General features: G+C 34.6%; 1 protein-coding gene across 1 annotated transcript in view; it reads right to left on the reverse strand.

Annotated features, from left to right (window-relative positions):
- The window catches only part of LOC149419013 (voltage-dependent T-type calcium channel subunit alpha-1G-like), a 281,206-nt gene that overhangs the window by 16,702 nt on the left and 242,957 nt on the right, over window positions 1-21,547 (reverse strand). The window contains exon 6 of the mRNA XM_089637919.1: window positions 8,220-8,496. Coding sequence (XP_089494045.1) covers window positions 8,220-8,496 — 277 coding nt within the window. The remainder of the gene's footprint in view (window positions 1-8,219; window positions 8,497-21,547) is intronic.

The following is a 21,547-nucleotide window of genomic DNA, read 5'->3' on the forward strand; positions in this document are numbered from 1 at the left end:
TTATTGCAATTTATTGAAAATACGTCAATGCTTCGAAGCTCGCGGAAAAGTTTCAATTTTATGCAAAAAATTGCAATTTTCTCGTAGCACTCGTCTTGAAGACCTTCAGTGTTTCAAAAAACAAAAAAATCTTCATTTTACTTTTGAATTTTCAATATTATTTTTTTGCTGAACAAGATAATACTAATAAAACTAAACGAAAATTTTTCATGTTTTCACAACAGAACAAGACGTAGAATAATAAAAAGGTAACGCCCTCAACTGGAAATCGAACCCAGGATCTCTGTCTCAAACCACTCGGCCAAAGGGACCTAATTATTTTACGTCATTATTGTCGAAGACACCATAAATCAAAAGGTTGCCTGTGGTCGCAACTTTTTATCGAACCAAGGTTCCCTATCTTACCGGGACATCGCCCCAACCATTAAGCCATTAAATCATGATTATCCATTCAGTTCAACTGGGTGTCAATAGCTTAGCGATTAGAGCGCTGTACCGGTGAGACAGATCCTGGGGTCGATCCGTAGTTGCGACCGTTACCTTATTTTTTATTTTCTTTGTCTTGTTCTGTTTCATGTTTAGTTAAGAAATATTTTCTATTGCCACAAACATACCTATAGCAAAAATGATGTGTAGGTTTTTTAACACGCTTTATCCCCTTGCAAAACCATCCCCTATTTTCCCGCGCTCAGTGCAGTCAGCGAGCAAGCCGTGAAGCGAATGAGACGGGAATAGCACCCCAACGCATTACAATGTACTCAATATGAAGCATTATAATAATTTTTCATAGGGATTACTAGGTCACCAGAACTTTTAACCTGGTGGACGCTGCTGTATCAAATATGGTTTTTTGACCGCCTGTCATATCTGATTTCTGTAGCAAATATGATCCATTGGGTCTCACAGTCAGTAAATCAGGAATAAATTGCTCAAAATAAGTTAAACATTCGTTTAAATTATAGGTCGTCTCAAGAACTGCACATCCGAGAGACGTGTCAAACGCGTAACCTAATTTTGTACACGTAAAAATTTTACATTAGAAAATGAGCATTTACGACTCGCTCTTGTAATAATAGTTTTCCTCAAGGCCTATTTCATCTTGGCGATGCGGTATGGAAGATCTTTTTGAAGAGAGGAAGGAGTGAACATAGGTCTTATAGATACCCAAATTGAGAAACTATTATTAAGAAACGACCCGTTCTCATGTGACAAAATGTCAACTTCTCCCTTTCCCTAAAAAACCTTCTATACATCATCCCTAAAGATCTCCTGTGTGGAGTTAAAAACAAAATTAACCCAGCCAAAAATCCAATTATACGTACATTGCAATACAAATAGTCTTACACATTTCTACAGTGTCTTCAGACACGTTCGAATATTCCTGACGCTAACCATGATTCATTGTTTCGAATTGAAATTGAGACAGCTCTAGGAATTCACAATGTGCGCAACTTCAAATAATAGTAGTGTGAAAGTTATACGTGTGTAACACATGTTAACAAAGTATAAGTGAGAAATTAAGAGGAACGGTAGCGCAACCTTTTCATACAAAACTTAAATTTGGATTTGAGGCCAAAACACTTAACCTTGGAAGTTATTTGAGACTTAATAATAGTTACTAAAAATTATCTTTTTATATTTTATTATGTTTGAATTTATTTATTTATTTTATTTCATTCAAAAAACAGTTTTTACATAAAAAACATACTCTGCACATCTCACTAGGGCATTCCTGTATCAAGATGTGCAGCTTTACAATAATATCATTTAAAAAATACATATATGTAAATTTAAAATAATAACAACATTAAATTAAATTTAAACCAAAAAAGAAAAGTTTATGACACGGACGTTTCGAGACCGGTAGACAAAAAAAAACAAAATTTTAGTAACAAATGTATGAAAAAAATAAAAACAAAAAAGTCAACAAAAGAAGCATTATTAAGTAAGTTGGCAACAATAATATTCTTCTGTTAACTAAAGTACAAGGTACCTGTGCTGGCTTATCAGACATAAGCATAGGGTAACCATACTAACAATTACAACATGGATAGTATGAATAATAGATTATAAGAAAAAATAAAAATAACTAAATAAAAAAAGGTAAATAATAACCGATAGGTAAGTAGATAATATTATAATAAAAAGTAAGTAAGTAAATAATTTAGCTAGACAATAATTAAAGTAAATATTAATACGATAATTAAGTAGATAATAATAATAATAAGTAACATAATAATAAATAACCAAAAATTATTTTAGAAGGAAAGTACATGCGCAGTAAGTAAATAAGGATTGTATCGAAACAGAGCTTCCACAAGGAATTATGATATAAGCGACAACATGGGTGATCCAAAATCATCATTCTCAGCTAGTACGGAGATTTTGACCATTTTCTTGAATGAATTTAACGTACCTATAGTTTTTATATTTTCTCCAAGCATATTATATAGCAACGGAGCTTTATATGAAAAACTCCTTTGTCCGAAGGATGTTCTGGTATACACCGGCTGATACATTAAAGAAGAACCCATTTTGAATAGTCAAACATAATAAAATATAAAATGAAAAAAATTGAATTATAAAAAAAATATATTTTTTTGGGTTTAAATTTAATTTTCGTACGACCGATTTTCCAAACACAAATTTGTCGTACATAAATTTTAAATTCCGACACAAATTACGCCCTTTTTACGATGTTTTATTTTTTAATATATATATTTAATTGTATTTTACTAGTAGGTTGGGAAAGACAGTTTTTTTTAATAATTATAATTAACTCACAAAAAAACGCGCAGGTGTTCCCCTTAAGTACCTACGTGTGTGAGATCAGAGACAGAATTTCTATACTTGTATAGTATATTTCCATCTAATGCCTCGAGAATTGTGGCTACATAGTACCTTCATATGGCAGACGTATCTCATACGCCAGTAAATTTGCTTAATGATGATAGATGGATTCTTGGTGGGAAGTTGGGAAGCAGATATTATTTTCCTAAAATTATTGCGGGTGGTAAATGTCGGGGAAGGAAAATAAGGTTCCTTAAAGAATGTACAAGATTGTCATTTAGATCTTTTGTGAACGTAAACAGACATGATTGGATCTTTGAAACATTAAATTCGAATAGGATACTAATCCCACAAAAAAATGCAGCACCTCTTATGAAAAGGATTCAAAGAATATATATATGAATGGGCTGCTAAAGTATGTCCAATGGACCTAGTTCAGTAAGATTAAGCGCGTTGTCTTAGTACCGTATCGTTTGATTCTAGGTAATTGATGAGTAGATTTTTGATTGTTGATTCCAGTTTCTATGATTTTAGATAAAGTGTTTAGAATTATAATTGGTCTATAATTATTGATATCTTTATGATTACCTTATTGAAAATTTGTGTGATAGTCCCTATTTTGAATTGTAAAGGAATTCTGCTTTCCATAATTAGTGAAAAATCTGCGGTTAGCTCAAACCAGAAATTTGCGTCCACCTAAGTCTCTGAATGTTGCGGCTTGGAATGCGAGATCCATTGCTAATAAACACGAAGATATTGTGGATCTGATAAGGGGCAAAGATATTCATATTTTGGCGCTATCGGAGACTTGGCATGAGAATGCAGACTCATACTCCATCAAAACACTTCGGTCAAGCGGTTTCTCGGTGTATGAAGCTGCAAGACCGATCAAAACGGACACAAGCAACGTTAATTTTACAAATCACGGGGGGGTTGCAATTGTAGCGCAAAATGGTATTCGCTTAGACAGTATAGGAATACGTCAGGTGTATACCACTTTTGAGTTTGTCGGCTGCAAGGCTTCAGCTAATGGTGCATCCCTCGTGATAATTTCCATCTATCGTCCCGGGTCATGCCCACCGACTGCAATTTTTTTCAATGAATTTAGATCTCTCCTGGAGTGTACCTCCAATTACAATTGCGACGTTGTTATTCTGGGAGATATAAATATTCACTTGGAAAAGAAAGCCAATCCCATGACTAAAAAATTTAATAAAATTCTGCGTGACTTCGGCTGCGACCAGTGGGTTAACTCACCTACTCATGATGCAGGAGGCACACTTGACGCAATAATTTCCCGGGTCGGTTTTCCTCCGAAAATCGTAGATGTTACGGACATTGGACTATCGGATCATCGTCTCGTCACATCCGTGTTTGCCTTCGATCCTCCAAAACTGGAGTTTAAATCTATTATCTCCAGAAATTGGAGAGAATTCGACTTCGAGACATTTTGCATCGAATTAAAAACCTCGCTTCTCTGTGATAAGGAAAAGTATTGCGAAATGCAGGTAGAAGAGTTAGTTACTCTCTATAATTCTACGCTACTGGCATTAATTGATAAAAATGCTCCTTTCACAGAAAAGATCTGCCGCATTAGAAATTGCAGTAAATGGTTCGATGCAGAATGTCTTCAAAGGAAAAGGGAAATGCGTAAATTGGAGAGGGCTTACAGACGGAACCCAACTCTCAGCAATCGGCAGCTTTGGATTGCAAAGCAAAGAGTGTATAAGGAAGAAGTGACGAAGAAAAAATCAAACTTTTGGTGTGACCAAATTGAGTCAGAAAAGGACCCTCGAAAGCTCTGGCAAAACATAAAGACTCTGTCTGGAGAGAGCAACATCAAGGTTGATTCCTCCCTTGAAGCAAACAGCCTCGCAACACACTTCAGAAATAAGGTTGAAAACATTCGGGCCCTCAGTGTAGTAGGATCGCCTCCTGTCGCAGCACCAAGTCCGCTCTCTGGTGACTTCACTACTTTCGCAGCTGTAACGGAAGAAGATGTCACGCGTGCTGTGATGTCTTGTCCTAATAAACAATGCACACAAGACCCCATACCTACCTGGCTCTTAAAGAAATGTCTTCCGGATATAACGCCTATAATTACCGCAATTATCCAGAAGTCACTAGTAAATTCGCTTGTACCGGGAACACTCAAAAAATCAATTATAACTCCGATTCTAAAAAAACAAAATCTTGATACAGACAATACGGATAATTACAGGCCAATATCTAACCTACCATTTCTGTCAAAACTGCTTGAGAAAATCGTTGCCAAACAATTGGTGGGGTACTTGAACTCGGCCGGTCTATTTGCCAAAAATCAATCTGCTTATCGACAGTTTCATTCAACGGAAACTGTCCTTTTGCGGGTAATTTCAGATTTGATCATCGGGATGGAAGCAGGTAAGTTGGGTTTGGTATCTGTTCTTGATATGAGTGCGGCATTTGACACTGTAGATCATAGTATTTTATTAAATGTGCTTGAAACCGAATTTGGCGTTCGAGGTGATGTACTCCAATGGATGTCATCGTACCTGTCTGGACGAGTAGCTTCAGTAACTTTCAATAAATATACATCACCTGAAACTCCCATCGAATTTGGAGTTCCCCAGGGTTCTGTACTGGGTCCCATTCTCTTCATTCTATATACTAATCGTCTCGAACGACTCATTCACTCAGCTGGCTTTGAATCACAAGGCTACGCGGATGATCGTTTGATTTTCAAGTTTTGCTCCCCGGATGAAAAAGACGTCCTTAAAAACGAGGTGGTTAGTTTCATTGACACGGTTTCAAGTTGGATGTCTGTTAATAAACTCAAACTTAATCCTACAAAGACGGAATTTATTTGGATAGCTTCTCCTGGAAGACAAGCCCTCATCGACTCCAGTCCAATCCGTATTCAGAATACAAATATAATCCCTTCTACGGAAATAAAATTTCTAGGTTTCACTTTAGACAATTGTCTTTCTCTTGAATCGCAAATTTCAAAAACTGTAAGTGCTGGCTTTTTCCATCTAAGGCAGATAAAATCAATTAGGAGATGCCTTCCCTTTGATGGAGCAAAATCACTCATTAATTCGTTCGTTGTCTCACGTATGGACTATTGTAATAGTGCATATGCTGGCCTACCTAAAAAACAATTCAACAGAATCCAGTCCGTTTTCAATGCTGCGGCGAGAATGATTTTTGGTGAATCTAAGCATTGTCGTATAACCCCGCTTCTAAGGGATCGTCTTCATTGGCTTCGATGCCCTGAAAGAATAGAGTTCAAGATCTGCCTAATGACCTTCAAAGCATTGCAGGGAATGGCGCCAGCCTATATATCGGAATTATGTGTCCGACAAAACCTAAGCGATAGACAGCTTACTCTGAGGTCAGCAGATCTAGATGTTACCAATCGTTTAATCGAACTTTCTCGGTCAAATCGAGCTGTTTACTATGATCGCTCTTTTCGTGTAGCTGGCCCACTCATTTGGAATAAACTTCCCCCAGCCCTTACCAATATACAAAATTTGGCTGAATTTAAACGGGTTTTAAAAACAAAATTATTCAAAAAATCATATTTAATAATTTAAAATCATTTATATTCTCATGAATCTAAGCTTCTTTTTTAATATACTATAAAAAGCCAGGTTTTGAAGTTTTCCGGTAATTGTTTGGTTTCGGTTTCCTCCTTATTGTACTTTTATGTTTAATGTCCACCTATTATATAATATTTTAATGTTTTCCTGTTTTATATAATATTTTAATTTTAAAGTTCTTATTTTTCGTGCACTGTCACTGTCTTTTATTGTTATCCTCTACTAAAATAGCACTGTTATTGTTAAATTTTATTCTCTGCTTTTGTGTAAACCGTTTATTCTTTATTTCATATTATGTAATTATTTTTTTTTTAAAGGAACACAATAGGAAATTTTATTTTAAGTTTATTATAGTTAAGCGCACTTGTAGTGAAACAACACAAAACTGCGCTATATAAATGTTATGTTATTATTATTTATTATTATAATATATTGGTTTATTAGGAAGAATATCGGTTCAATAAGTTCGACTTGTGAGTATTTTATTGTTTTCTTTGTGATTTCATCACTACCACTGCTACCACTAGAAGAAGATGTTGGTATGAATTTAGATACAATTAGTGTTTAGTGGTTGGTTTTAGTGCAAATTTTTTCCTTTGAGAATTTGAGTGTTTTTTAATGTCTGGGTTAAAGTTTTGAGGTATGGTTATGTTTGCAAAAAAAATTTTTGTGTAGTTTCATAGTTGATGTATATTTTTTTTGAGCAAGAGTATTCCGTTATCAGTGTCGATTACTTCCAATTTATTTGTTTTTTTTTTGGTTAGTGTAGGCGATTTTTTTTTAAATATTTGCCAGATAAGTTTTGGGTTATTATGGGATTAGTCTATTTTAGCTCTGTAGAAATTTGGTTTAACCGTTTTAGTAAGATTAGAGCAGATGTTTGAATAGTTTTGTAGAATAGATTAGAATATAATAGATTAGGAAAAGGTCATTAGGACTGTTTTTTACTTGTTGATGGAGATGTGATTTAAGGTTTTCGCAGCCATAACATAACACGGCATAATACTCCAAAAATAAATCACTATTACTTTTGGCCGTGAAAATTTGAAATGCACGATTACTCCATTATATCTACTATCATTACTCCATATTCATTTGTAACCCCAACAAACACAAAATATCACTAATAAAGCGTATAAAAAAAAACATAAAAACTCCGACGGTAAACACTACCTTTGGACAAAGATACCATAAATACCACGCTATTAAAGCATTCAACAGTCTTTACTTGAAACAAAAATTGAGGAAAATAAAAATAAATTCAAACACAAAATAAAAAAAAATGGATTAAAGAACAAAAAAGACAATATTTCCAAAATTCTATAACAAAAAAGAATAAAACATATTCACGCAACACAAAAAAATATATATAAAACACGCAACACGCACAAACACATAAATCATTATAAATGCCGATTTCCATTCTCTTTTAATATTTTTCTTTTAGTGTGATAATTAGATTTTAATTTCTTATCTTTATTTTTAGTTTAAATTTATCTTTATTTTAATGTTGTTTTTTGTTTAAATGTATAAATTCTTATATTATAAAATGGGGGCCTTAGCACGGGTAAACAACCCAGTGAGGCCAACATTACTGAATTAAAATATGAAATACTGTAAAATAATGTATCAATAATAAAAAATAAAAAATAAATCTGAAGAAATACACACTTATGCAAATATTTTTAATGGTTCCTTGTTTTATATCAGTTACAAGATTTTTGAATTCTAGCGATTATCAAACTAGCTTGAAGCTCGAGTAGTTTCTAGATTTACAAATAGTTCATAGCATTTTCTAAGTGTAATTGCCCAGTTGCGCGTAAAGAAAACTATTTAAGAGGTTCTTACCAGGAAGATAGCCACCCACGCCAGCCCAATATTGTCAAACGATATGGTGCCTTGAAATGGATTCGGTCCTCGCTGCGTGCAGTTGGTGTAGTACTGATTCCAGTTGACGCAGGAAGTAGCAGTGGGCGCGTTGAAGCTGAACGGATCTGGAGTCCCGTTGCAGGGAAGCGACCCGTAGCGGTAGGGGGGGAAGTCGCCGCACAGGTGCATCCCAGAGTCCTCGGCAGTGGTGCAGATGTAGTCCTGATCCTTGCTGAATTCGTAGTAGCGGGACACGCTGGAAAAATGGACTCGAATGTTAGGAAATTAGCAATGAAATGGTAGCAATCGTTTTTAGAGATATACTTGAAATTAGTGTTTTTTGCAGAATTGTTCATCTTGCAGTTAAAGTCCTAATTTTGCATGCTGTCAATGACATGGCTTGGCTTCGATTGTGATGGGCCCCGCTTTGTAAAAATATATTAAAAACAAGAATACAAAATGTACAAGATGTGGCTTTTACGTAGGGTTTAAACCATTTTGACAGGTTTGCGACACCTTAGTGGAGAGTGCAGATGAACGGAATAGGTTAGGAAGATTGTATATTGATTTGAAGAGTTCCAACACGTCCCGTTAGATACGCTATTGCATCAAAAATCTGCTCCTGACTTGAAGGAATGCAGTCAGTTTCATTATTTGTTTGCGGCCTCGCTATAATATGGTAGCCTCAAAAATCATCATGAAACTAACCAAGGCTAGAATATGATCTTTTGACCCTTCAAAGTATCCATCATTAGAGAAAATTCAATCGCTGAAGACAAAAATAGGTAGTTTGTTTGTGTGGATTACAACAACCTCAAACAATTAAAATTTTCAATTGTCATATTATACATTTTCTGAAGTAAAGTTTAGTTAATTAAAAATCAGAATATCTTCTATAAGTTAACGCAACATATTGTTTACGCTAATTAAAAGCACAGACTTAAATAACACATACACAACTACGCGCTTGGTTTCAAGAAGCTTTTGTAGTTGATAACTTGCAAGTTGCAAAGAAACCGAAACTGTCTGAAAAGAAAGCATGAAACTAGTTTTACCTTACTGTAGCATGCAAACTTGCACAAATTACTTTATTAAACAAAACCTTTCTACAAAGAGAGCGAGAGTTTGCAGTCTTATCGAAAATATAATAACTTATTATGCTGAAAGAAAAACATACTTAAAACTGCAGTTTAATTAAATTATGAACTGTTTATTAGTCGAGGAATCTTCAAGATGGTTTTCATTTAATCTATTCACTAGACATTCACCAGGTAGTATATAAATTAGTAAAAACTTTTTTTATCTCGTTGTCAGGCATTAAGAATTCACCTTTTTGTGGAGGAATTTTACAAACCAGTGTTTTAATTGAAATACAATGTCTTTTTAAGCGCTCGTTACGCAAATGATATAATATGTATGTAGTCGGGTTGTGTCGTAGAATAACGTAGTAGGAACCATAGAATAAAGAATAATACAAGAAGTACATTGGGGCGTGTTTCGTGACCCAACTACATATAAGCCCAAGCCTATATTTTCATTCCACTGTGTTTCACCATGATAACGAAATTCAAATAGGATGGCGATATACAATTTTAGGCAAGTGTAAGAGAGACAGACCGCGTTCTATATGGTCTAGAACCAAAATGCGATCATTGTAGGTTATTTTATTCTAATCTGATTTGTAAAGGTAAGTACTTTTACGATAACTTTTAGAAATTTAAGAATTTTAGAATTTTAACAAGTCATAAAATTATATAAATATATATTATTAAGTTCTCTGTAGGGTTCTTCAAGTTGTATTATTGGCCAGCTGTTCCACAAAACTGAAATAGTGTTAGAACTTGAATAGAACCTTCACAGAACTTGTAAATCAACTTAAATTTGACGAATTGTTCAAATTCTGCGAATCAACCAGTCCTTAGGACGGGTTGTTTCGGAGTATTTGAACAATTCATCAAATTTCAACGTTCATTTTCAAGTTCTGTGAAAGATTTTTTCAAGTTCTGTTTTCATTTCAGTTTTGTCAAGCAATTAGCCTATAATGATATAATAACAGAACTTGAATTGGACTTTCACAGATCCCAGAAATGAACGTTGAAATTTGATGAATTGTTCAAATACTCCGAAACAACCCGTCCTTAGTTTTCTTCTTTATTCTATGGTAGGAACCAAATGTAATTATTGTAGCTAACGAAGGACAACTATTTCAAAACTTTTTTTTAAATATATAATCTAAATGTATGCTTTCAATTTAATGCAATAATTACATTGGAATACAGCGCTCCAGTTTAACAAGATTGTAACATTTCCAGAAAACTGGAATATTTAAAACAGTTAATAAATAAATCTTTTAAGAGAGTTGGTCGTTTTCATCAGCCTGTAAAGGATTAATGTTTTTTTGGTATTCTATCTCGTAAAAAGAAAAAATCTTACGTTCTTTTTAGCGTAACGTAATTCTTTTTTAATTTTCAAGTCATGTTTTTCAAATGATAATAATTTTGAGTTTCTTTTGTATTCTCGGACATAACCTGAATAAAATAAATCAACAATTTAGTAGGTTGGCAATAAAATGTACGCATGAGAAATACGTAGAATAAAATTTTTCCCTCTATTTTACAAAAAGTATTTGTAAACATTTATTAGTATTAGTCACTATGAGATGTCGAATAATTACTATTTTTATCATTATTAGTTTTTTTCAAAAGAGTCCCAACTTTTCCCAACCGTCTGGAGCCAGTGAGACTATGGCATATTACGACATACCCCGATTGGGGTATGTCGTAAGGCTTAAGGTAGTCGGTGGCGAAGGAGATGGGGTAGAGGAAGGTGGTGGAAGTACCTGACCATTTAGTTCTGGTCACCAGACTTGGCCAAAGCTATTTCAAGAAACGATTCTATTCAGAATGGTGGTCTTACACCTTGGCGATATTGAGAGTATCATCCAGCCTGGAATGTGCCGCAAATATACTATTTTTTTTCATGAGTAAATTGTAACATAATACAAATTGATAAACTAAAATTAACTTAAATAAATATTTTACAATTGAAACGTTGCTTGAAATAGTTTTGGCCGTGTTTGGTGACCATATCTGAATAGGCAGAATAATGACAGGGCGTTTTGGTCTGTTAATTTTAATATTTTTTCAAATATCAAAAAACAATTGTGCACACGGAGAAAAATTGGTATTGCTAACTGATTAAGGAAATCTTCAAATTATTGGTAGTCCGGTTAAAAATAGGATAGCAAGCCATTTCCAGATAAAATTTTTGTAAATTCCTTATATATCGGAACATGTGTTTACGAACCCGCATTTTCCTTGATAATATATAATATATAGTGACGAAATGTAAAAATATTAGGATTTTTACGAGCACGTGTTCCGACATCGTGATATACATTCGTATTTCACTAAAAGTTTATCAGGAAACCTATCAATTCATTCGTTAAGGGCCTGCAATCTAGTTTTTAACCGGATTACGAATGATTTTTAAAGAGATTCTTAGTAACTTAGCAACACTCATTTCTCTCCGTGTACTTTCTCTCTTTTTTCCGTACAAGCAAATTTTCTTAGTATTATAATTTTTTTAATCCACGTAAAAAAATATCTGGGGAGGTTTTGTATTTATTTATCTGCTGTCTGCAGTCTGTATCTGTGTTTTCTCCAATAAATATGACGTAAATAATGATATTCTGTTCTATTTTAGTTGGAGAGAAGCACAAGAAAAAATGTACAGGGATTTTGAAATTCACACGATCTTCTGAAATGTTATTGATTTCTTAAGTGATATTTAGAACATAGTCGAAATTTTTTATTTAAAAAAATGTATTTCAAACATTAACTTTAGGGTGCACAGTTTACACCAGCGTAACTTACATAAGCGGGTTCCCTACAGATCATCGGACCATCCCTAGATATGATACTGTTCTATTTATCATTACCAAAACTATGTTTTCCGTTAAGTGTTGGTAGGTATCTAGATTTCTGATTAGAGTAATTATTTTATTTTATTTAGAAATGCTTACCTATTTAAAATTAAATCTTTAAGTGACTTTAATTTATGAAGAAATTTTAATTTTTACTAAAATATTATCTGTATTTTAAAAATAATGCATAAAATTTTTTTATCGTAGCCTCACGTTGGGCGCCAATTTATAACAATGGTTGAAGTAACTGAGTAATAGTATCTAACAGTTATATCAAATATTAAAAACTTCACGGAACAGGCGATACAGTGCGCTATCTCTCTCTATAAGATAAAGATAAAGAATTCCTCTAGGCACTCATCAACCTTACTGAAAGGGACAATACACCTCGCTAACAGTTATCAGGTATTGAGCCTAGAACTTCTTTAAGACCTCGCTGGAAGAGACGACACATCGCGCTACCAGTATCCGGCCTTGAGCCTACGACGGGCTTAGGATCTCTGCTCGTTCAAGGCTGTGCGTCCGCTTATATATGCCGTCCGTATATATTTTTTTATTCGGTAGGTAGCGGAGAGCTGGCCACTGATTAGAACACAAAAAAGAAATTTTGCTAAAAATGACTCTAGTTAATCTTAAGTGACTAAATCTGATTAGTCAGGTACTATCTAACTATCTTCTCTCCAGGTACTTTCTAACTTTTTTCTTTAGTCTCACAAAATTCTTTACCACATTTAGGAAAATCATAGCCCCAATAACTCCTAGCAGCTGCCGTGTGTTCTTTCAAATTAAAGAAAAACGGCTGATGGTATAGATTTTTAAATAAAATCAGTCTAGCAACCTCTTCAACACAATGTACATTACACACGCTTTGCTCACAAGCTTACATTACCAGAAAATCGAGCATAAAAAATTCTCAGAACTCGTCTGCTTCCCCCACAAAGGACTACTCTTGAAATTTTTTCGATCACCGAGTAGAGTCTGAATTGTTGAAAGACGTATTGACTCACAATCTCCAGAGCTTACATCGATCCGGTATTCCCAGGGGGAGTGGAGGCAAACTTCCGTAACGGGTAAATTGGTTCACACAAAATTGAATCGAAAATGCATTTCCCAATAATATGCATAAATTGCCTCTTTTCGTATTTGAAGCGCGGGCGGAGAGGAATTTCTTCTCGGAGTCTGTGAAAATTGTATTTTTAGTACGTTTTATGTAAAATATCTCGCAGGTAATATATTTATTCTATTTTGCTTACTTACTTCAAAGAAAAAATCCAAAGAATAGAAATCAGTAGAAGAATGTTTATTTCAATGATTATAATTTTTTATTCTTTGGGAACAATCAACCATTTTTATACTCAATAAAACTGTACTATTCAGCAGAAAATCTCTTTATTCGTCGCAGTAAAAACTTTTCGACTCCTCTGGTGTCATGAAAATTGCACAGATTTCTGGACGGCACTTCAACAGGTCAACGCAAGCGTGTTGAGCTACTATTTTATTTGGTTCCTTTTCTTATACAGTTTTAAAGCCCCAAAGCTCATGATGGAAATGACGATACGAACTCAAAAATATTGCAGCAATGCAATTCCTGACATAAAAAACTGAACAAAATTTCTCGACGCCAGAACTCACTGTTTGTTTGTTTTTGGTGCGTTTTCACAAACAATTTATTCTCGTATCCATAATTGAGATTGCCATCCATAACTTACGAAGCTTACTTAACGACTTCTTAAATTGGAGTCTAGCAAAGTATTTTAAAAAATATAAATAAATTGTAAAATAGGTAAGTCTGAGAGATTAAGGGATTATACCATTAACTCTAGAGCAATGTAAACCGCTCGCTGTAGATATTATGTATATCTTTATTTGAATACTTTATGGAGAAAGGAAGTGAAGGATATGGAGAAGAGAGAGAGAGAGAGAGAGAGAGAGAGAGAGAGAGAGAGAGAGAAATTGGGAAATACTTGGCTCAAACACGGCTAAAGCCACTTCGATAGTATTTCACTACTGAGAGTATCTACCACTATTGAGCGTGCCGCAAATATATAAGCTTTTATTTTATTTGCTTTTCATGTAAACAATCAAACATACTAATTTCGGTTGGCTGTCTGTAACTCAATGAACTCTAAATGAACTCTCGGACTTGCTTTGAATTTAAGTACATTTTCACAATTGAAACTGATTGTGATGACGCGATAATCGTTGAATTTTCTACTTAAATTTTTTTACCTGATTTCTTTTGCAAAAATTCCTTCAGTAGGTACTTTTTAGGTATGGAAAAAAAATACAATATTTGAAATGTGTACTTCTTTTGTTAAAATTTCTGCCATTGATAATCTTGAAAAATAGAGTTTTTCAAGGGAATGCTCTTTTTCCATTTTAAACAAAGCGTTATTTACTAGGGCGTAAAGATACGTATAAACAGGATACAATTTCCGCGAGCCGAGTCACGATTTAAGGGAAAGGAACAAAGCAAAAGCAAGCGACGTTTCCCGCTGTTTGCGGGTGCTTCGTTCCTTTCTCATAATTCGTGGCTCCGCTCGCGGAAATTTTGTCCTGTTTATACGTAGCATTATAGATTGAATGCTGTAGAAATGAGATCCCTGAGACGTAAATGTGGTAAAAGCATTTATGATCGTTTAAAAAATGTTGAGTTCTGCAAAGAATGCAAGGCTGATGTAAGCGTATTGACTTTGAGTAAGACTGAGAAAGGGACGCTCGATATAAGAAGCTGGAGACCCCTGAGGAAGACATGGCACGATTAAGTGAATCAGATACTTAACTCGGGCCATGTCAAGAATCAGAATATTAGAAGACTATGTACGAAACGATGTATGCATGTGAATGAGGCAAGGAGTGTGTGCTAAGACCGAGTTATTTGGCTGTCCGTCCTCTCTGCCGACCACTTTGGAGAAACGACGTGGTGGTTAGTTTAATTATTTATCGTCTCCACCCTTATTTTTATTTTATTTAAATTCGTTCCGAAAAATGTTTGAAGGAGTGTTATTGTTTCTTGTTTAAATATTCTTATATATAAGATCCGCTTTCATATAATATTATTTATGTAAAAATGGCGTCAAACTCGTGAAATGAAAGAATATGAATACGTTTCCACTCTAGAAAAACTCAATACTCCTACCTTCTTGTGAAAATATTATGACTGTATTTTTCTAGGTTAAGAAATTTTTATCTTGAGTTTTAAGTAGGTACCTTTAAATAGGTAAAGTTACTAAACGCTAGGAGAGAAAACAATTTTTGTCCTCACGATAAATTATCACATCATGGTAATATATTCGTAATTTACTAAAAGTTTATCAGGACACCTGTTAATTTTTTGTTCGGGCTGCAATCTCGTTTTTAACCGGAATTATCAATAATTTGAAGAGATTCTTAATGCAATTGCAAAAGTCATTTTTGTGCATTTCCATTTTAAGCTACAGAGAATTTGTAACTATACATTTAGGGGAAATGTATCGTCACCAGGTTGGACAACGTCGTGATACAGTTAAGGAAGGGGATGTTGGAAGGATTTTGTTTCTGCGGGTGTTGAAGAGGTCCGAATTTAAATGAAGCAGGAAATTCAGATCTCGGTGATAATTCAAATGATAAGGTGATGAGGAGAGAGAAAGGAGATAGGGGAGAGGAAGGTGGCGAAGTACCTGACTAATCAAATCTGGTTACCAAACATGGTTAAAGCCATTTCAAGCAACGTTTCAATCTAAGAAGACCACCGTTCAGAATTCAGAATTAAGATTGGGGTAAGAACCCCAGGGTGATACTGAGAGTGTCTTTCACTTTGAAACGTGCCGCAAGTGTATTACATATTATTTTTAATTAAAAAATTGTGAAATAACCCAAATTAATTAAATAGAATTCGTGAGTCCTATCGCTCGACCTACGTGAATTACTCTTCTCTTTGAATCAAATTTTAAAAATTCATCGACGGGTAAAAGTCAAACACAATAAAGGGTTAACTTCACACTCTTTGAATAATTTACTTTAATATCGTTGGTTTTAAAGGAAATTCTATTGAAAAATTTCATGGAAACTTGCTAGAAAAATCAATCCATCTTTGTGAGTGCATTCAAGGAATCAAGAGATTGATTGAGTTTATAAGTTTTGTCGCACAAGTGTCACAAGGTGTGAAACCGGGAAGGTTTTTGTGGTCCGGAAGCGGCCCACAGGAGATGTCAGCGCCACCGGAAGACATTCGCCGGCGGCACTTTATTCACTAGTTTCCGGAAAAAATCTTTCACGGAATTCTTCGATAATTTATCAAAGGACATTTGAAATGTTACTAAAAAACTTTAGCTTGATGTAAATACTTTCTTGCAATCACGTTTTTATGAGAAACGTGGTATTGAATTAGTGGGTCACACTGTTGATTTTGGTAGCAACTTCTAGGCTGGTGTTCTTATGTACCTGTATAAATTAAAGAGTTCAATTAGATGTGTAACCGTCTTATAATACATAAATAAATCGTTTGATAGATTTGAGCCCTTCAAACAACGGATGGTAATCTTTAGAACATCCGATGTTTGTTCTACCGGTATTTTAGGGGATGTTGCTCCAAAGAACTTACGCCACTGTCCCTTTTTACACCGGTGCACGTCTGATTAAGAAAACGCCGCGCCGTCTTCAAAGCTCGTTTAAAACAAACATAACCCTAAAACTTTACCCCAAACTAATCCTAAATCCCCGAGCAACACCGGGTACACGTCAGCTAGTGTTTCATAAAAAGTGCTTTTTGGTTTTAGGTGAATATAAAAAAAAACATGACAATAAAACGGCAATCCGCTAGTATCGTGACCTAAATCGTAAAGCAATAGATTTTATTAGATATAAAAGGTTTATTGCAAGGTGGAATTTATCGCAAATTTTATACACATTAAAGGACCTACTTAGATTGGAACTGATGATTTCTGGAGATAAAAGTAGTACTGGTCAAGCTTCTTTTTCAAAATAAGCAAAATCTAGGCAAAACTTTTCTTTACCTGCACGGGTAAAAAAATCATTGGCATTTAGGGCCGAAAGGAAATATTTGAAGGTCAGGAACAACTTTTATTAAACTTTTGAAGATTGAACCCATCAATGTAATATGTCATTGAAGAAGAAGATACTACTAACAAATCTAAAGTCAAGATATTATCTCACCAAATCAGTATGGTTTTCGGAAAAAAGAAATCTACAATGGATAATTTAAGTTTGTTCACAACTGATATCCGAGTTTCTCAATCCCTAAATTCTTATACATTGGCCACATTCCTTGACCTTTCATCAGCTTACGATGATGTTTTACTGAATGTTTTGAAAGAAAAGCTAATTAAAAAACAAATCCCCCCGAAATTAGTCCAATTTATTATTAATTTGCTCACAGATAGGTCCATTGTTATTGAGTCTTCCTCTAAATGCTTAAGGCGCAAACTATGGAGAGGTTTACCCCAGGGTTCTGTTATCAGTCCTCTGTTGTTTAATATTTATATAAGCGACCTAGACTCAGTAATTCCTTTTTCTATCAAGCGACTTCACTTTGCGGATATCCTTATATATTTGCTACATAAAAATATTATTCTTGCAGCTAAGGAAATGAATTTGGCTTTACAATATATTAAAAGCTGGTTGTCAATAAATGGGATGAATCTGGCGGCATCTAAAACAAGGGTCGTGGCTTTCACGCGTAAAAGAAAAATTTCCCACTTCTCAATCTCTTTTGATAATGTGCCTCTACAAACCGCTACTCAAATCAAATTCCTTGATCTTCTTTTGAACCATAAATTATCCTGGCTTCCACACATTCAGATAATTTCTACAAAGTGTGAAAAGGGACTTAATATGATGCGAGCAGTTTCCAGAGTATGGTGGGGATCTCATCCTACCACTCTTAAATTAATGTATAATTCCCTAGTTCGGAGCCACTTGGATTATGGCACATTCCTTTTTGACCCCCTCCCTTAATATTTAGATAAGAAAATGGAAAGAATTCAATCAAAAGCCCTCAGAATGATTATTGGAGCTATGAAGTCTTCTCCAATTAATGCGCTTCAGGTGGAATGTGGGGAGCCTCCATTATATTTCAGAAGGCAATTCCTTGCTAATAAATATATTTTCAAGGGTTTATCGTTATCACATCATCCTATTAAACAAAGTCTTAATCGGTTAAGTGTTAATTTGAATTCTAACAAAAGATTGAGAGAAAAAAATGTTTTCCTCTCCTAATTAAAAGTTTTCTATAATTCTCTGTCATCTTCCCTCCCATATCTTCAAGGAGTTCCCAATCTCCCTATATACATTATTCCATTTAAGGCAATCACTTTTATGGGAACACAATAACATCAGACTTTCGGAAGAATATTTTATCTTCCCCAAATAAATTTCAAAATTTGGATGACTGTTTTAAAAGCATTGTGGCTTCAAAATTCCCTGGATTTTCCATCCTTTACACAGATGGTTCCAAATTTGAAAATAAAAGTTGTGGAGCATCGATATATAGTCCGGAATTCAACATCAATCTCACTTATAAATTACCGAAATAAGTTTCCATATTTACAGCTGAATGCTTTGCAATTGAACAAGCGCTAAATCAAATCCAGGTTCTCAACATTCATCGAGCCTTACTATGTACTGATTCGCTAAGTGCTCTAACTAAAATTATGTCAAATATTCTATGTTATCCGGAAGACAATACTAAATGTAAAATAAAAAATCTTCTCAATTCTCTAAGTGAATCTGGGTTTGAGACGATATTTGCCTGGGTCCCTGCCCATTTGGGTATCGAGGGTAATGAGATGGCCGATTCTCTCGCCAAATCTGGTTCAGATTCCGGAACTATCCCACTAAATTTTAGAATTCCTATCTCCGATGTCTTCCCGATTATTAAATCCAACATGACTCGTGCCTGGGAAGAAAATTGGGCAGTCTCCAAAATAAGAACTGGATCTTTCTATGCTGGAATTCAAAACAATATCCCTGCTAAGCCATGGTTTCACGGTAAAAACTTTCAAAACGATTCATTTCATGTATTTCGAGAATGAGAATTGGTCACTGTTCAATTGCATCTCACTTGGCTAGAATTAGAGTTTTGGATGATCCGGTCTGCCAGTGCGGTGTGGAAGAGGAAACCCTCGACCACGTTTTCTTTAACTGTAAAAACCAAAGATATTCAATTCAATTCAATTTTTCAATTCAATTCAATTTGTTTATTCCTTTAAAAACATTACAAAATTACATTTTATTTCGTTTTTAAGTATATTTGTAAAATGGTATTACATAATAGTTAGCGGTGTATAAACTATACCAGCATAAATAGAGCTTGCCTTTTAAAGGCAGCTTCACCGATGCTAAATATGTCGATATCCGAATTAATTCTGTTCAACAGCAAGACTGCTCTCCCCACCGGCATGACCATTGGCAAGTTAGTCCTGCAGGCCGGGAGATAAAACAGTCTATGCTGTCGGTGACGGAGATAACCATCAGGAACATAGAGACTAATACTCTCCATGATATTCGGATTTACTAACCATCCACGAATCAGTTTGAAGAAGTGTGATACAATATGCACATCTCTTCTGACCCGTAGAAGGTTCATACCGAGCATGCCCAAGAGAAAGTCAGTAGGATAGAGCCACGGGTAGTAGCCATACTCCCTCAGGTAGAGGAATCTCAGAAATTTCTTCTGCACTCTCTCCAACATGAGGGAATACTTCACCTGATGTGGGCTCCAAACCACCGACCCACTCTCAAGCCTACTCCTAACCAACGCAATGTATAGCACTTGGAGAACCCGGGTGTCTCTAAAATTCATCGCAGTGCGTAGGACGAAGCCCAGCATTTTCAGTGAAGCACTACACGTCATTTCGATATGAGCACGAAATGTCAGCCTACTATCAAACATGATGCCAAGATCTTTCATAGTGGAGACACGTTTTAAACTTCGGGCATTCATGGTATACCGGTAAAACCAAGTATGACGTGCCCTTGTGAAAGAAAGAATGAAACATTTAGAAATATTGAATTCGATCCGATTCCGTTTACTCCAGTCAACAATTCTATTAATGTCCGATTGGAGTCGAATGCAGTCTTCTAAAGTTTTAATTTCCAAGAATAGTTTTAGGTCATCAGCAAAAAGAAGTGACCTGGAATGCAGAATGTTTTCTGTAATATCGTTAATAAAAATTAGAAAAAAAAAAAAAAAATTATTTAAAAATTATTATTAGAAGAACGAGATGTGCTATGCGCATTTCGTACTGAGTGGAATTGTTTTGCCTAGTGTCGCCGGTTTTGTTCACCAATACTATTGCACACCTTCGCTTGCGCTAAGGTATCCGCACTAATACATAGAACAGATTTCTGTGCGTACACGTCCCGATACCGTTCAAAGTACCCTAATTAGGTAGTACTCCGGCTACGGTCCGGCGGCCAACATAGCATATCTCGTTCTTCTAATATCTTTGGTAAAAACCATTCATCTTTCAAGAACATATACCGCCGGCTAATTAAAATCACACACCAATCCCCCCTTAACATTTCATACCCTTTATCTCTTTACAATTCTCGTGTTCATACAGCTTTATGTAAGTTTATTAACCTGAATGAATTCAACATTTAATTTGTTTTAGTGATCTAAATGAGTCCAATATTTAATTTGTTTTATTATTCTCCCAATAGATTAACCGAATTTTTTTATCCACTTTAACTGTTACCGGCACAAAGCACTGTTTTCAGGGTGAAATGCCTAAAAACAAAAAAAAATCTAAACGAAGCATGAAACAGAACAAGACACAGAAAATAAAAGATAACAGTCTCTAGGAATCGTTTTTCCTTGTTCTGTTTCATGTTTCTTTTACATTTACTAATAATAATATTTGGATGATGTGTATACCGCCATTTTTGTGAAAAATCACCCCAAGGTGTTAGTATTATATTCTTTGTTAGAATTAACTTCTTCTTAAATAATATATTACATTTATGATTAAAACCTTCAAAAGTTAAAGAAGAGTTATAAAAAATAAAAATGGAATATTCAATTAGACGTTTAGAAAAAAAATATACCTGTATAAATAAAAATCGGATATGTTTATCCAAGACACTATCTAGAATACAAACTAATTCTTTAGAACTTTGTGATCATTCAAAAAGAATGCCAAGAATATGGAAAAAAAATACTTGCAAGATAATATAATTCTGAATTTTAAATGACGTATAATAATAATCGGGTCCCAATGGTCGAGTGGATGAAGACATTGTCCCGGTAATACAGAGATCCTGGTTTCGATTTCCACTTGGGACCGTTATCTTTTTTATTTTCTGTGTCTTGTTCTGTTTCATGTTTCATTTAAATTTATTGGTATTACCTTCTTCTTCAATGATACATTAGTTTTCTTTC

Source organism: Hesperophylax consimilis, chromosome 12 (genome assembly GCF_061612785.1).
Source record: "Hesperophylax consimilis isolate HC1 chromosome 12, BYU_Hcon_1.0, whole genome shotgun sequence".
Taxonomy (NCBI): Eukaryota; Metazoa; Arthropoda; class Insecta; order Trichoptera; family Limnephilidae; genus Hesperophylax; species Hesperophylax consimilis.